The 18,411-nt window shown below is 42.0% G+C and overlaps 1 protein-coding gene across 1 annotated transcript in view; it reads left to right on the top strand.

Annotated features, from left to right (window-relative positions):
- SLC25A26 (solute carrier family 25 (S-adenosylmethionine carrier), member 26) overlaps positions 1-18,411 on the top strand; it is a 232,476-nt gene that overhangs the window by 212,097 nt on the left and 1,968 nt on the right. Inside the window, exons 7-9 of the mRNA XM_006865649.1 lie at positions 2,093-2,162; positions 14,871-14,935; positions 16,077-16,150. Of these exons, the coding sequence (XP_006865711.1) occupies positions 2,093-2,162; positions 14,871-14,935; positions 16,077-16,150 (209 nt within the window). The remainder of the gene's footprint in view (positions 1-2,092; positions 2,163-14,870; positions 14,936-16,076; positions 16,151-18,411) is intronic.

Genomic DNA, 18,411 nt, shown 5'->3' with positions numbered 1-18,411 from the left:
ATGGTTGCTAAAGTTGAGCCCATTTCGGCTGCCACTGTGCCAGTCCATCTTGTTGGTGGTCTTCCTCTTTGTCCCTGACCATCCATCCACTTTCCCAAGCATCATGTGTTCTCCAGGGACTGGTCCCTTCTGATAATCTGTCCAAAATGTGAGAGACGAAGTCTGGCCATCCTGGCTTCCAAGGAGCATTCTGGCTGTACTTCTTCCAACACAGATTTGTTTGTTCTTCTAGCGGTCCATGGTACCTGTAATATTCTCCTCCTAACCGTAGCTCAAGTGCATCAATTCTTCTAAAGTCTTCCTTGTTCATTGTCCAGATATTAGGGGACTTCAAAAAGTTGATGGAAAAATTCCACTAACTTTCAATTTCATTTCATATTTTCATGAACTTTTTGAAGCCTTCTTGTATTTACTCAAAAGAAATGAACATGTGTGTTCATATAAACACTTATATACAAAAATTCATAGCATGTTTATTTGTGATAGCTCTAACTTGGAAACAACCAAGAGGCTTATTAATAATTGAAAGTATAAACACATTGTGGTATATGCATCTGTGCAGTGGATTATTACTCAACAATTTAAAAAAATGATATAAATTATTTTAATTCAAGCAGTGGTTTCATGGGCGTGTATGTATATGTTGTGTATATGTCAGAATGTATCAAATTGCATACTCTAAATATCTAAATATATGTACTTTATTGGATGTCAGTTATCCCTCAGTACAGCTGTTAAAATAAAAAATGCAACCCCACAGGGAGGAAACAGGATGACTATGGTTTCATGGAGGGGATTGCAGTCATTGAGATGAAACAGAGTATGATTTGTTGAATGTAAAACTGGAGATCTTGTATGCACACCTTCAGTCAATTCATGATAAAAAAGCTATTGGGGAAAAAAAAATGCAGCCTTGAACCAAAACTAGCCCCTGAGATCAACGTGTAGCCAAATAGCAGATCAGCTAAAAAATAGTGTGTGTCACTTGTAAATACTGTGCTCCTTTTCAAAAGCACCCACATGAAACTAAGTGCTCAACAATTAACTTTAAAACAAATACGAGAACATAAGGAGGTAGACAAGCTTGATGAATGGAAACCGAACAGCCAGAATGGAAATAATGAGATTGTTTACACATTATAAAGAATGGAACCAAATAGCATTGTAAAATTTGTTGAATGAGAATCAAAACTGCTATGTAAATCTTCACAGAAAACACAATAAAATATTATTTCAAAAAAAAAAACAAGTGCAGTCTCTTGCTGCTAGGTAGCCTGAGAAATGAGCAATTTATTATATTGAGCAATTTATTATAAAATACAACAATACTTGAGAGTAAGTCTTTGATAAACTTGTCTAAGAGTCCTTATCATTTAATACTAATTCAATCATATCTATTTATACTCGAAGGATTGTTGTTGTTGATGTTAAGTACCATCAAGTCGGTTCCAACTCATAGCGACCCTGAATAGATAAGAACAGTATGTAATGCTTGAGGATTGTGGGTTTTAATATATGTGAAGAGATTAGATCATCGCATTATTCACCATTTTATGTGATTCTATCTTGTTTCCTACTAAACACCGGGAGCAAGGCAAATGTCTGCGATCACATTGCTCTGTTTGAAACTTGGCATTGGTGTTTGTATAATGCAGAGCCTGTTACATGAAAAGCATAAAAGGAAAGTTTAAATTGATAAGTAACATAAAAAACACATAAATATTGTACGATTTAGGAATAATTTTGCACACTGTTGTGGACTAATTTGTAAATTAGGTGTTTATAGATTTACCTGAGAGATACCTAGTGTTGTATTTTCTTAAGGTACGGACATCTTTTATTTTTATCTGTCCATGTAGACACAGATGTAAGTGTATCTGTGTGTATCATACATGTTCCTTGAAAATTGTGTCCCTCACTTCTGTCACTTAGAATGCAGTGAAGTCCTTGGGAAAGTTAATTTTGTCATCACTGAAGAATGTCACCAAAATAGCATCTCACTTCAAGTTCCCATCCCCAGAGCTAACACACAGGAGGTTCCGATAAACTCCAATATTTAATAACTTGTATTTTTCTTTCTCTTCCAACACAGGTACTATGGTGCTGGAGGCAGGAGCATGCGGTGGATTCTTGGCAGTCAGCAGTCTGTGGAGCTTTTGCAGGTGCAGAGGATTCTATTATACTGGGAAAAATGGGGCGGGGGAGGGGGGCAGGAGGAAAACTCAAGAATATTAACAATGCAAAACCAACATTCTTCAGCAATTCCACATTGTTTAGATGAAGACAGCCCCACTAGCTGTTTGAGAAAAGAAAGTCTTGGTGGTGGGGGTGGGGAAACTGCTCAAAAGGTGTCTACTTGAAAGACAACCAATTTGTTTTTGACAAATTTTTCTTTTTCTTTTCATCTTGATTAAAGCCTTCACTCAGGCCCTTAGATTATCTTAAAGATGATTTATAAGCCCTTCTTTGGAAAGAAGCTAGCGGAGGGGGCAGAGTTAGCTGTGCAGCTGTCTGCCGGGAGCACTACGCCGGGGGTTAAGCAGTTTCTGCAGAAGGCAGTGATTCACAGTTCATCTGACATGCTTGACAACGCTGTGGATTACCTGGTGTCAGGAGAGCAAAGGATACTCCACAGTTTACCCAAGGCTTAAGGGTTCTGTGTAGAGAATATGGTGATCTTAACGTTAGAGCATTTTCTAGACATTAAACCAAGAGCAAAGTGACAATATGCAATATTGTGTTATCCATCACTCGAGCAGCCATGTGAATTTTCCACCGAGGTTTTAATGAGAACTCAGATGCCGTAGAGGATTTATTAAGTGGTAGTAGCTTTAACAACCAACGAGAGATAAAGGCATATCAGAATTCCCATTGAATAAAACAAAATGGAAATTTGCTGAAAAATTGCAAACTGCCACTTTAGAGACAAAGTCAGTAAATTGAGACATGTGGGCTTGGGATGTTAACTTTATTGGAAAAGAATTCTTTTCCATTTTGTTGAATGGTGGTTGGATTGGAGTTTTTGCTGTAAGTATTAGGAATTCGGAAAACATACATTTAATAGGATTCTCTATTAATAAATGGAGCTGTTTGACTTGTGGAATTGATCATCAGAAAGAAGGAACTTGCCTCTAGACATGAAGCCAACCCAGATTTATGATGATAGATAATTGTTTCCACATGACACAAAGCCCTTCGCTGTGTTAAATGAGTAGGTGGTCTTGATTCATTTTCCAGGGGTCAGGGTCATTACCCCTCAGTCCCTAAGAAGAATGTGGGTTTCTGTTGACTGCCTCCTGGGCCCTGGGGATAAAGTGAGCATGACAGGAACGTAGTCATCCTGGAGAAAGAAAGGCCACAGTTCTAAAACTCTTCCATATGTTGATAGAAGAAATAGATTTCTCTGGTCCCACACATTAAGAAGTGAATTCAAAGATTTGCTTGCAAATACAGTATTTATTAAGAACATTTGCAAACAGAACAATTCCTGTTTCTGAAACATGCTGTATACTAAGCAGTGGCACTGTGGGATCAAGTGCTGGACCACACGGTCGACTAGAACCACAAGGTCGGTGCCTCAAACTCACCAACCACTCCTTGGAAACTGTACAGGGTCACTCTGAGTCAGAACTGACTCGCTGATACTTAGCAACAAGACATTTAGATAGAAAGTGATAAATCCACTTTGATCAGCCGTCTATTGAATGCTCCCTTAAGGTGGCCTTATGATCAGTGCAGCAAGTCCTGGACTGCTGAGGACATCACCAGGTGACGGGAGTGTTGGGCCCCAGGCCACACACTTGTGCAGGCTGAGCTATCTGATTTACACGGTTGCAGTTAAATAAGCAGTCCTAGCATTGCTCTGTCCTTTTGTTGTACAGTGGTGGCTAGCGTGTGGCTGTGATGCTTGAAGCTGTACCACCTGTATTTTCTCAACCAGCAGGGTCACCCTTGCGGGCAGGTTTCAGCTGAGTTTGCAGACTAAGACAGACTAGGAAGACAGAGAGGCAGCCAAATTCGGACTGTTTAGCCAATGATAAACTGGTAAATAGCAGAAGTTGAGCCCCTCAGATTGGAAGGCACTTCAGGTGCAACTGGGGAAAAGCTGCCTCCTCAAAGTAGAGTCACCATGATGATGTGAATGGAGTAAAGCTATTGGGACCTTCACTTGCTAATGGGGCACAACTCAAATTGAGAAACAGCTGCAAACATTCATTAATAATTGAAACTTGGAATGTACCAAGTATAAAACTAGGAAAATCGAAAGCTATCAAAAATGAAATGGAACAAGTAAAGATAGATATCGTAGGCATTATGAGCTGAAATAGATGAGTGTTGGTCATTTTGAATCTGATAATAATACGGTGACCATGCTGAGGACAATAAATTCAAAAGGAATGGTGTAGCACTAATCATCACAAGGAGCATTTCAAGGACTGTCTTTGAAGTACAGACTCCTGGTGGTAAGAATGCATAGGCTGGAAACAAAAAAGAAGGATCTCTAGTTGGAAACTATGCTGGAGACTGCATGATAGAATTTTGCAAGACTAATGAGTTCTTCGTTGCAAATACCGGTTTTAAACAACATGAAAGGCACTTGGACCTTGTCAGATAGAATACAAAGGAATCAAATGATCAAATTGACTGTGTCTGTGGAAAGAGTTGGTGGAAAAGCTCAATGTCATCAGCCAAAAAATAAGGCCAGACACCGACTGCGGAACAGACCATCAATTGCTCATATGCAAGTTCAGGGTGAAGCTGAAGAAAATTAGAACAGGTCAGTGAGAACCAAAATTTGACTTTGTACATATCCTACCTGAATTTAGAGATCATCTCAAGAACCGACTCTATGAATTAGACACTAATAACCAAAGACCAGAAGAGTTGTGGAGTGACATCAAGAAGACAGTATAGACAGAAAGCCAAAAGTCCTTAATAAGAAAGAAAGAAAAGACCAAAATGGATGTCAGAAAAGACTCGGAAAGTTGCTCTGCAGTGTAGACATGCTAAAGCAAATGGGGAAAATGAGGAAATAAAATAGCTGAACAGAAAATTTCCAAGGGCAGCTCAAGAAAACAAAGTCAAGTATTCTAATGAAATGTGCAAAGACCTGGAGCTAGAAATCCAAAAGGAAAGAAAGAACATGCTCAGCATTTCTTAAGTTGAAAGCAGTGGAATAGAACTTCAAGCCTTGCCTTCCAGTGTTAGAGGGTTCTGTGGGTTGTCTTGGTGTGGTGCTGTAGGTAAGCACTTTTACGCAAGGTTGGTTTGAACTGCAGCGTCAGCGGCTCAAACTCACTAGGTGCTTCTTAGAAACCCGATACAGGGTCGCTATGAGTCAGAACCGACACCACAGCATTTAATAACATGGACAAAATATTGAACAATATAGAAAGCATCAATAGAAGATGGGAGGTATACACAGAGTCACAGTATCAAAAAGAAATGGTCGATGTTCCTGCATTTCAAGAGGCAGCATATGATCAAGAACTGATAGTACTAAATAAAACAAGAAGTCCCAATTTACACTGAAGGTTAGTGGCAAAAACACAAGGTCTAGGAATTGACAGAACAAAAGTTGAAATCTTTCAATAAACTGATAGAGCACTGGAGGCAGCTTTTGGAAGAGATCTATATTTGTGTCCATTCCAAAGAAAGATGGACCAATGAAATTAAAAAATAATTAAACATGATTACTATCACATTCAAGTAAAATTTTGCTAAAGATCATATAAAAATGGCTACAACAGTGCATTGACAGGTAACTGCTAAAAACTCAAGCTGGATTCAAAAGAGAACCTAGAACTAGGGATATCATTGATGAAATCAGATGGATCTTTGCCGAATGCAGAGAATATCAGAAAGATGTTTACTCGTGTTCTATTGACTATTGAAAGGCTTTTGACTGTTGAGATCATGACAAACTCTGGAAAACATTGTAAAGAATGGCTGTTCCAGACCACTTCATTGTGTGTATGAGGAACCTGTACATAGACTAAGATTCAGCCATTGGACCAGAGCAAGGGGATACTGAAGGGTTTAAACTCAGAAAAGGTGTGCACCATACTTATTCAATCTGTATGCTGAGCAAATAATCTTGAGACTGGATTTTATGAAGAAGAGTGTGGCATCAGGATTGGAGGAAGTCTCATTAACAACCTTGTTTGCTGATAGCAAAGAAGACTTAAAATCCTGTCCTGATGAAGATCAAAGACCACAGCCTTTAGTTTGGATTGTAACTCAGTGTTAAAAAAAAAACAAAATCCTCACAAGTGGACCAGTAAATAACACCATGATAAATGGAGAAAACACTGAAGTTGTCAAAGACTTGATTTTGTTTGGATCCATAGTCAACACCCATGGAAGCAGTATCAAGAACTCGAATGATGTATTGAAGTAGGCAAATCAGCTGAACAAGTTTTGTTATTGTTAAATGGCATTGAGTCGGATCCAACCCATATCGACCCTGTATAGGGTTTCTTAGGAGTAGCTGGTGAGCTTGAACTGCCAACCTTGCAGTTTGAATGGCTATGCAGTCTGGTGTATTACCCCACAGCACCACACCAGGACTCACCAGAACTCATACCAAGACTCACACCAGAACAGGTTTTAAGGGCAAAGATACTAGTGTGAGCACTAAGATTTTTCTGACCCAAGCCTTCGTATTTTCAGTTGCCTTATATGCATGTGAAAGTTAGATGCAAATAGGAAAGACTATAGACGAGCTGATGGATTTGAGTTATGGTGTTGGAGAAAAATATTAGAAGTACCAAGGCAAGAATACTTCATACTTCAAACTTCATAGTTTGGGCATATTATCAGGAAGAACCAGTCCCTGGAGGACATTATGCATGGAAAAGTCAGAAGTTTGGTGAAAAAGAGGAAGACCGCCAATGAGATTGACACCATGGCAGCAGCAGTGGACGCCAGCAGAGCCACGGTTGTGAAGGAGGTGCAGGATTGGCCAGGGTTCCCTTGTCTGTGCATGGGGTCACTCTGAGTGGGAGCCGGCTTAATGACACCTAACAGTAACAACAGGGAATGAGTAAACCAATTTACTCACATCAAACCTTGGACTGTAAGTGATTGCAAACCCGACCAAAGAAGCCCATTGCCATCAAGTTGGTTCAAACTCATAAAGCCCCTGTAGGACAGAGCAGGGTTTCCAAGGCTTTGGTTTTCACATGAGCAGTATGCCACAGCTTTCTCCCACAGCGTGGTTGGTAGGTTCACATCGGCGATCTGCAAGGGAATTGCCTCCAGGGTTAAATGAGATCAGGTACGTAGTAGTATTTTGTAATCTTCAAATTGGATGTCGTCGTTGTTGTTGTTATGTGCCATCAAGTCGGTTCCAACCCATAGTAACCCTGTACAGGGTTTCCGAGGCTGTAAATGTTTTGTTGTTGTTGTTGTTGTTGTTGTTGTCAGGTGGCATCGAGTCAGAACCGACTCATAGAGACCCCATGCACAGCAGAACGAAACAATGTCCGATCCTGGGCCAACCTCACTACCGCTGCCACACTTGAGTCCATCAATGATACCACCTGGCCTATCCATCTCATTGGGGGTCTTCCTCTTTTTCTCTGACCCTCCACCTTACCCAGCATGACATCCTTCTCCAGCAACTGTTCCCTCCTGACAATATGTCCAAAGTATGAGAGACGAAGCTTAGCCATCCTGGCCTCCAAGGAGCACTCTGGCTGCACTTCTTCCAAAACAGATCTATTGGGTCTTTTGGCAGTCCATGACACTTTGAGTCTCCTCCAACACCACAACTCAAAGGCATCAATTCTTCTACAGTCTTCCTTATTCACTGCCCAGCTTTTGCATCCATATAATCTTTACAGGAGCAGAAAGCCTCATCTTTCTCCCATGGAACAGCTGGGAGGTTCAAACTGCTGACCTTAAGGTTCGCAGCCCGATTCGTAACCACTGTGCTACCAGAGCTTCTTTCAAATTGGATAGATGTAGGGAATTAAAACCATTTCGATAAAAACAACCGACACCTAGAAAATGACTTTTTATTATCATTTCAGTCATTTATCGTATCAGTCGCAAAGGGTGCAGTGGATTACTAAAATCAGTCGATATTGTTACTGCTTCTCATGTAGTCGTTTTGGGTTCCAGCTCAGGTTCTAATAAGTGAAAGAGTGTTTCCAAGGTTTGGAAAAATATCGTTAACTTGTCAGTGAATCCATAGATATTTAGCAACAGATAAAATAACAAAGTAAGTGTATTTCTTAATGACATCCTTTTGTGTTTTGAAATTGTATTTGGTACAAATGTTGATCCGGAGGAATAAGGTTAGGATTTTAGAACCTTCTGGAGGATAAACATTGCTTGAAAGTATACTGGATTGGTGACAGAGTGATATTCTGTAAGAATCTGTTGTAGCAGTGTACCGTACACAGTGTGGAGAACTGACCAAGGACTGGCCCTCCTGGATAGTTCCTTCCAGACCTGATGGATATACATGTCAAGCTTTCTGACCCTTGTGGCCCTGAAGGCAGCGATAAAACTTGCTGGTGAGGCAGAAATCATATTCTCATCCATGCATGTTTTCCCGAGTTGAAATTGGTTAACTCGTTGCAGATGACCCATTCTCCATGCCATCCTCGGCATTCTCCCTTGTCCACGCTTGTTCTGGAAACTACTTGGCACAAACCCCTCCAAACATCTCTTGAGATTGGAGGTGCTGATGGCTTGTCATGCTCATAAATTCCCTTGGCTCCTGGTCAGGGGTTAAACTGGGAAAAGTTAAAGGACCTGTGCCAACTTCCTAGTTTAAAATTAACTTCTAAATAGAAAACCGTTAGGCAGCCTAAGTCATTTTGATTTTTACTACCATAGTGATAGTTGGTATCCTAGTGTTTTGTGATCCGTATCACATAATAAACACCTACTACCTATGTCCTCTAGTCCCATATGAGGACTCTTGGTGTGGCACTGTAGAATAAGCACAAGTTCATACCCGCCAGCTTCTCCTTGATAACCCTATACTCAGTCCCTATGACTTACCAACAACAACAATAGCCCCTAAAAGAGAAGAGGAGAGGGCTCCCCATGGCTTAAAATAGTAGAGTCAGTTGAAAAGGGTTAACAAATTAGAAGAGTCAACACAGCTTTTAAAGCACAGAACATGTGTTGTTAGGTCTGTAAAGTTCTCTGGATCAGCACCCTTACTTGCAGATCTTGCAGAGCCGTGCCTGAAGTTGCTATTACCCCTCCTGATGAGTCAGAGGAGGGACCAGTGAGTGGGGATTCTGAGTGGCGGTGGGGTTCGCCAGGCTCGGGCTCCACTGCTCTCCACCATTCCCATCTGCCGTCTGGAAGTGACCGCTCCCGGCCTAGTGTTGTAGGAAGGAAGGTGGCTTCTTTGTCTACGATGTCAAATGAAAATCTCTGCATTTGTTCCCAAGAACACCTGAGAAGTAGTTTCTTGGTAGAGGTTTACTTTCCCTGAATCAGTCTTTGAAATCAGTCTCCCTGACATACAGTGAAAAGTTCACACTAGAGGAGGCCCTAAGAAATGGTTTTTCACACTGAGAAATCCTACAACTGCTGTACCAGTAATTATTTCCGATCTCAGATGCTAATAAGCTCCTTATATTTATAACGGGTAGTTTACAGTCCTTTAGGGAAAGTGTAGACATAACCACACTGTAACAGACCCCCCCCCCATTATGATCACCTTGTCAGTTTCATTATCTTCACATGTTGTTGTTGGAGCCTCTTAAAAACATGGTGACATTTCAAATTAAAGAAATCTTTAATATTTCAAGACATTCCAGTTGATTTCTTAATAACTTACATAAAGCACAGTTTCTGTTATGGTAGTAAAATTAGGACCTGTGCCAGCTTGTGTATGTTTGTAACTTTTCTTCATATTACTTTATTGAAGCAGATTGTTGACCTTCATAAGTCCCTGAGAGAATATATACACAGGCATCTCACACTGAAGGGAGGGTAAGACTGCGTAGCCAGAATAAGTGTGATTTGCTACATCCAAAGGTATTTTAAAGACAGTTTTCAACATCAAAATTTGCATGATCAGTCGAGGGACAAGTGATCTTACCTGGCAATCCGTAGGGTTTTTTGGTTGGTTTAGGACAGTTTGTGAACATTTTCAAATAGCATGAGAATAGTATGTGCACCTCTGAGCCTTAACTCTTAAATTTTGTCTCCCAATCCATTATTTATTGCAAAGAGTACTACTGTTGGAGCCAAGATGGGCCTAAGTTGGAGTTCTGGCCCTCTGTAAGCAGTGTGGGTCTGGGCAAATTGTCTGTATAACAGGAGAAAGATCTCTGAAAAAAACACCAGAAAACCTGCTGCCCTCAAGTCCATGCTGACTCATCGTGACTCTCTAAGACAAGGTAGAACTGCTTCCTTACAGTTCCTGAGTCTGTAAGTCTTTACGGGTACAGTTTCCACAGGTCAGCTGGTAGGTTTAAACCGCCAACCATTGGGTTAGCAGCTGAGTGCTTTAACCACTGTACTACCAGGGATCCTTCATAGATATATCTATGCACCTGAGGTAAGCAGTAAAAATGACCAGGGCAAATGACCAGGACAGTGCTGGCTTGGGGAAGCACGCCCCAGATAGCAGCTCCTTCCTCCCTTTGAGAGAGCAAGTTGTAATCTTCAGTTTGTACAAATTCCAGACTGTTGCATTGTCCATGTCACCTAGGCTTAGGGACCTACTTACTGTGTGTGCTCGGCTAGCATAGGACAAAAACTCACGTGTCCCTGCCTACCCAGAAAAGAGTCCTTCTTGGATACTATGGGCCAGGCATAGTTTATTTAACCCTGCTGTAGGAAGTAGATAAAAGTATCTGTACTTCACAGATGAGAAAACTGAGGCCAGTAGGAGGCCAGTGGCCAAGAGCTCGGGTCCTAGAGACAGGGTGACTCAATACCCTCAGCTCTGCCAGCAAACTCTAAGCTTCCGAGTCTCCATCTGTAAAATGGAGAGATGAGAGTACTTCAGTTCTCAGTGTTGTTACTGTGAAGCGCTGTTGAGTCGGTTCCAACTCATAGCAACCCTGTACAGGGTTTCCAAGGAGCAACTGGTGGGCATGAACCACCGACCTTGTGGATTGCAGTCCAATGTTTATCCTATAGCGCCACACCAGGAGTGTTCTCATAAGGCCCTTTAAAGAATAGTCACTTCCAGCAGAGATTTAAGCTTTGGTCTTCCTGACTCCAAAGAAGGGTTTTTTCATGCAAAGTCTTGCTGGACCTCACAGTCAGTAAGGGAAACAAAGTCATACAGAATGTTTGTGGCTGGGAAATTCTGGGGTAGTGTGGGTTCATTGACTGACCCCTCCCTTCCTCTCCTTCCTTCCTTTACTCCTCTCTCGTTATTTTACTTCCTCTTTTCTGTTGCATGGATGAAGTCTTCTTGGATTATTTTCTATAATTAAAATTATTTTACTCTAAGACAGGATCTGTGGCTTAAAAAGTAATAATAGAAGTAAGATTTCGTGACTATACACATTAATTTTTTTTTTAAATCTTTTATTGTGAATTGAGTGAAGGTTTACAGAGCAGATCCTTAGTTGTAAAGACGTGAAATTTAGCATGTCTCTGAATTGCAGACAACTTTTGAATGTGGAAGAATGTGTTTCCCGTATTCAAAATGTAGTGGTAAAGGGGATTCATAATGCAGTGATAAAGGGGATTCTAGCACCCATGTTAGTTAATCCTCCTCAAGAATGTGTCATTCCTGGGCAACCCATATAGGACATCTTTTTAAAAGTCACTGACATCATAAATGTAACCAGATGAAAGAGGTACAATGTAACAATCTTATTTTGTCAACATAATTAGAAAGGTATTTAGCAGAGATCAAGTGCTTCTTGTCCACATGCCACACAATTGAGGAAGCTATTTTGGGAACATCCCTATCTCACACATGTTCTGTTCAACTGTTCCTTTATAAATGCCTGCTTCACCCTGGCTTATACAAGCTGAAATGTTAGGAAGACTTTTGAGCTGTTGATTTTTGAGATCCTTTGGTGTATCTCCTCAGGGCTTCTTAGGGTGGAAAGTGTGTTGTTTGTTCCTGGCAGTTTCATACTTTTCCCTAACACCATAACTCAATGCATCAGTTCTTCTTTGGTCTACCTTATTCGTTATCCTACTCTCACAGGTGTATGAGACAGTTGAAAATACCATGGCTTGGGTCTCATGCACCTTAGTCCTCAAACTGACATCATGCTCGTCAACACTTTAAAGAGGTCTTGAGCAGCAGATTGCCGAATGAAATACATCATTTGACTTCTTGACTGCTGCTCCCGTGAGTGTTAATTGTGGATCCAAGCAAAATGAAGTCTTTTCTCTGTTTATCGAGATATTATTTATTGGTCCAGGTGTGGGGATTTTTGTTTCCTTTATACTGAGGTGCACCCATTCTGAATTCTGTGGTCTTTGATTTTCATCAGTAAGTATTGCAAGTTCTCTTCTCTGTCAGCAAGGCAAATTGTGTCATTTGCATGTCACAGGCTGTTAATAATTCTTCCTCCAATAGTGATGCCATGTTCTTCATACAATCTAGCTTTTCTGATTATTTGCTTAGTTTACAGACTGAGTAAGTCTAGTGAAAGGCTACAACCCTGTTGCACACCTTCCCTGACTTTAAGCCATTGTGTTGTTTGAACGACTACCTCCTGGTTTCTCATGAGCACCATGGAGTGTTCTGCAAGTCACATGCTTTGCTATGTTAGCCATAGTTTGTTATTATCTACACAGTTGAATGTCTTTTGCATAATCAACAATGCACAGACAAACATCTTGCTAGTATTCTCTGCTTTCAGCCTAGATCCATCTGAGGTCAGCAGTACTGTCCCTTGCCAGTGTCCTCTTCTCATCCGTATTGATTTTCTAGCGCCTCTCTGTTGGTGTACTGGTTAAATCTTCTTTTTCTCTCTTTTGTTTTGAATTGAATGATGATTTACAAAGTTTGCAATTTTATTTGTGTGGGGTATTAATTATATTGTTTGATGATTTAAATTGGGTCACCTTTCTTTGAATTAGTATAGACGTGGATCACTTTAGTCGGTAGAGCAGGTAGCTGTTCTACAAATTTCTGGGCGTAGTGACTGCCTTCAGCACTGCATCAGTTTATGGAAACATTTCAATTTGTTTTCCTTCAATTGTTGGACCCTTGTTTTGCACCAGTGCCTTCCGAGCAGCTTGAACCTGTTAATTCCCTCTGTTCGTAATCATAAGCTCACTCTTGAAATGGTTGAATATTGTCAGTTCTCTTTGGTACAGTGACTCTGGATTTCTTCCATCTTCCAGTGAGGCTACCTGCATCCTTCAGTATTTTGCCCATGGAATCATTCAGTCTGGTAACTCCAGGCTTTGGAGGCTCAATTTATTTTCAGTTATTTGGGATGGAGAAATGTGGAGTGTTTTCTTCCCTTTTTATTGTATAACTCCAGTTCTTTGTATATTTTTCTTGACTTTATATTATAATTCCTGACTTTGTCATCTCGAGCTATAACAACAAGTTCATACTGAAGCTGAAGAATATTAAAGCAAGTCCACAAAAGCCGAACTATGACTTTGAACATAGTCACCTAAATTTAGAGACCATCTGAAGAACAGATTTGAAGCATTAGACACTAATGACCGAAGACCAGAATTGCTTTGGAATGACATCAAGAACATCATCATACAGAAAGAGAGCAAAAGATCATTACAAAGAAAAGTCCAAAATGGATGTCAGAAAATGCTGTGAACTTTGCTCCCCAGCATAATGATGCTAAAGTGAATGAAGAAATGAGGAAGTCAAAGTGCTAAACAGAAAATTTCAAAGGGCAGCTTGAGAAGACAAAGTATCATAATGAAATGTGCCGACTTGTTGTTAGAAAACCAAAAGGGAGGAACACACTTAGCATTTCTCAAACTGAAAGAACTAAAAAGAAAATGTCTGCTTCAACTTGCACTATGGAATCTATAGGCAAAACGACTTCTGGCATAGCACTGTAGGATCAGCACTGGACTTTGAACCACAGGGTGGCTGTTCAAATCCACCAGCTGCTCCTCAGAAACCCTATACAGGATAGCTATGAGTCCAAACCGACTCGGTGGCACTTAACAGCAACAACAGGCAAAATATTCAACGATGCAGAACACATCAAAAGAAGAAATGGTCAGTGTGTATTCCAAGATGTGACATATGATCAAAAACCAATGATACTGAAGGATGACCCACACTGTACTGATGATATTGGGGGGGAAAGGCCCTGAAATTGACAGTATACAAACTGAAGCAGCACTAGAGACCCTCATTCATCTAGCCAAGAAAGTTTGGAAGACAGATACCTGGACAACCGATTGAAGCCCATTCCAAAGAGGTGATCCAGTGAATGTGGAAATCATCGATCACTATCATTAATATCACATACAAATACAATTTTGCTAAAAGTAATTCAAAAACAGCTGCAACAGTACATTGACAGGGGGCTACTAGAAATTCAAGTCAGATTCAGACGAAGATGTGGACCAAGCCGATCTCATTGCTGACATCACATGGATCTTGACTGAAAGCAGAGCATACTAGAAAAATGTTGACCTTTGCTATATTGTCCACGCAGAAGCTTCCGACTGTTTGGATCATGACAGGTTATAGATAACATTGCAAAGATTAGGTATTCCAGGACACTTAAATGTGCTCAGGAAAACCTGTACATAGACCAAGAGGCAGTCCAAAGAATAGAACAACAGGATACTGAATGGTTTCAAATCAGGAAAGGTAGGTGCCAGGGTTGTATTTTGCCAGAGTTAAGAGGCCCTATAAATTGTTAAGTCATCATACAGTCTATGAACATGATCTTCCTCATGTGTTGTGATGTGCACAGGTGGATTTGCAGCAGCAGTTACCACGCCGTTAGATGTGGCAAAGACAAGAATTATGTTGGCAAAGGTGAGTGACATAAGGTAATGTCGACCCGACAGGTACATACTGCATCTATTGGTACTGATAGATTTATAGTCACGTGTCTCTAAAGTGCATAGAGCAGTGGAGCAGTCTGCTGAAACAGTGGCAGCCGCCTGCCAGCATTCTCAGAGGTGCTCTGGTCAGCTGTTTAAAGCTCTCCACAGCATTCACTGTGGCCAGTGTGTACCTAGTATTGTACGCTTCAGAATCCTGGGTCCCTTCATTCTGTGCCAGTGGAACTGTCACGCTTCTGTAGATGGATGATTTTCAGGACCGGCCTAAGGCTCTGAGAAGTCGGCTTGCTCTAAGTCATGCAGCAAGTCATCCGTGGGCTGTGAACGCAGGTCATACTTGGCCTTAACTAGGCGAGTCTGGACACTTGTCAGAATTGCTTACGGTTCTGTTACAAGATACACATGTTTCCTTTGAAATTCTAGGCTAAGCAACCTTGGGAATGATGCACATATTTCTGAACTAAAACAATAAAAAACAGGAAAAAAAGTCAGATCCTTGTGGAGTAGTTACGGCAGAATTCTAGCATTTACGTTGACAGGACCAAACGTAAGCATTCCAGTTATGTTTTAAATTGAACATAGCTTTCTTTAGTAAGTTAAATACGTTTCATAAATGTACCATTTATGCTGGTTATATTCCCTATCCTTCTTAGATCAGCACATCACTGTCCGTCCGTCCGTCCTTCCGTTAAAGTTGTTAAGTGCCATGGAGTCGGTTCCGACTCATAGTGACCCTGCACAGGGTTTTAGAGGCTGTAAATCTTTACAGGAGCAGAACGCCTCATCTTTCTCCCGCAAACCGCTGGTAGTTTCAAACTGCCGACCTTTGGGTTAGCAGCCTGATTCGTAACCACTACGCTACCAGAGCTCCGTTAAAGTAGAACATGAATAATCTGGGTGGCTCTGCTGATGATTTGATGAGAGAACTCACTCAGAAAAGCCCCTCACGGGCCCAGTCAGTGCGGGTGTGAAGAGCCCTGTCCTGGGTGAGTAGGACAGAGGAGCAATGCAGCCTTGTCTGTTGGGAAGTGGACCCTAGAGGACGGCGATAGAGAGCCCTGAACCGGAGCGTGTCCTGGGGTCACGGACTTCACCGTTGTCTTTTCCTACAGACGGGATCCAGTACTGCCAGTGGGAAGGTACTCTCTGCTCTGTGTGGTGTCTGGCGGACACACGGGATATCAGGGTAAGGACCAGAGAATGGCCCAGTGTCGGCCTACCTCTCCACTGCCTCTTCCTCTTTTCCTCCAGGGTACTTTAGCCAGAGAGACAATGGCTGAAAGTGTTCCCTTTTTCTGTTTATGTCCTAGTTGTTGTCAGATGCCATCAAGTCACTGTTGACTCATAGTAACCCCATGTAGAGTAGAACGTCCCCATAAGGTGCCCGAACCTGTAAATCTTGACTGAAGCAGGCTGCTCCAGGTTTCCCCATCTGAGTGGCTGGTAAGTTTGAACCACTGACTTACCATCAGCCTAGTGCTTTAGCCACTGTAACACCAGAACTTCTTTGTCCTCATTAGTGGTCTTTTTATATTATTATGTGTTTCTTGATATTATTCAAATGTTACATTCATTGTTGAATGTATGAGATCATATCGCACAATCAAGTTGGTGCATTTTTACAGCCCAGTGATTCTTAGCCACTTAGCTTAATGTTAGAGGGCATTCCCATGAATAAAATAGATAATAGCTTTTCACAAGGCTGGGATGCTGAGTGAGTGAGGGTACCGCTGTTAGGGGGAAGCCTCTGTGGTTTGGATGAATTAACTGTTATTAGCTGCACATTCCCTCCAACATGCCACAGTGCATGACACCTGCAGGTTCAAGAGCCAGTGTTCTTTACTATTGAGTAAGCAACTTCTAGCATCTCATCAGCAGCTCTCTTGGGAATGTTGTTTCAGCATTGCTCTTACAATTTATGAAGCTGACATGTTTCTAAGAATCATCTACCAGGAGCCGTTTGGGGGAGCAAAGCAGCCGCTTCCTGGTGGAGTGAGCCAGTGTGGAGAGCAGGACTGCGGCAGAGTAGGGAGTCCTGGTCTTTGGGCCGCTTGGGATGCTTGTGCTCTTGCCTCACCCCATTGCTGAGTGGGATGGCTTATTTGGTTGTAGTTTTGGGGTGCATTTGGTGGCAGGTTTTGAATTTCACATATTTGATAACCTGAGGAACATGAAGTAAGTAGGTTAGGTCACAGGGAAAGCTGTTTGGAGGAGAGCAACCCCACCTCCTCTTCAAAGTCTCCAACTGCAAGTATGAAAAGTAGGGAGCAGAGGGGGTGGTTCTGGGGTGTGTGACAGCTCCGGGGGTCGGGGGAGGCCTGTCTGAAGGACTTAAGGGTTTGCAGAGAAAGGCTGAGTTTCACAGTGAGGAATATAATGAGATTCATTACTGAGGTCTAGCATGCACTTGTATACCAGGAATCTGGGTTTGCCACATACTGGGGCACATTCATTCTAACATCAGTTCCACGTTTAACAAAGAAAGCGTGAGAGACAGCGGAGTTCACGGGGAGGTAGCAGATTCTTCAGTGGTTCAAGGAATGAGGTGGTCACATAGACATGTGCCTGCTGTTGCTTTTAAACTCGTAACAAACCTAACAACTGCAGTTCTGTTTTGTTTCCATATATTTCTGTGGAGTTTGCCTTCCATGAAAAAGTGATTCTATCTGAGGCTGTCAAAACCGTGACCACCGAAAGCTTGTAGAGGTGGACATTTCTTGAATGTTGTTAAGTACTATTGGTTCCCACTCATAGTGACCCTGTATTGGGTTGCCACGGCTTTAAATCTTCAGGGGAACAGAAAGCCTCATTGTTCTCCCAGAATGGCTGGTAGGCTCGAACTGCCCACCTCGTGACTTGCAGTCCAGTGCTTAATGGTATGGAGCCACTGCGCTCCCATTTCTTGAATAGAAGATCGATTTTTCCTGCCCCACTAGTCTAGTGGGTGGTCCTTAACGTGATGTCACCAGGCAGTGCCACAGGGCGGGGTGCTCCAGTGTCCCTTCTCCCACTGTGTGTCAGCCGTGGGAATGTGATGGGGATTTGTGCCAAAGCCCAAAGTCATGTGGTCTCAGTGGAGTATTGTGGGTAACAGTGGCTTTCACTTAATCCAAGTCTGACCTCTGATGTAGACATGGATGTTAATTAGCCTGCTTCCATCATGCAGCTTCCTTCCCGTCTTCCTCCTTGTGTGCTCACGTGCACACACACACACAAGAGGGGCTACAACAGTTCAGGAGAAAGTAGAAAGATACCCGTTTTCCATGAGTGTTTTGAAGCCCCTTTGTATTGGAGGGTATTCCGTCACAGAGCTTCCTACCCCGGGGGCTCCCCACCTCACACTGGACCGTGTCTCCAGGCGGAGTCTCACAGATGACTGGTGTCCATATTTGAGCCATCTCCCCCTGCTAGCGGCCTTTCCTAAATAGAAACACGATGTGCTGGTTC

The sequence above is a fragment of the Chrysochloris asiatica genome, unplaced genomic scaffold, assembly GCF_000296735.1.
Source record: "Chrysochloris asiatica unplaced genomic scaffold, ChrAsi1.0 scaffold00080, whole genome shotgun sequence".
Taxonomy (NCBI): domain Eukaryota; kingdom Metazoa; phylum Chordata; class Mammalia; order Afrosoricida; family Chrysochloridae; genus Chrysochloris; species Chrysochloris asiatica.
The sequence above is the reverse complement of the archived record's forward strand: the minus strand, read 5'-3'. Positions and strand labels throughout refer to the sequence as shown.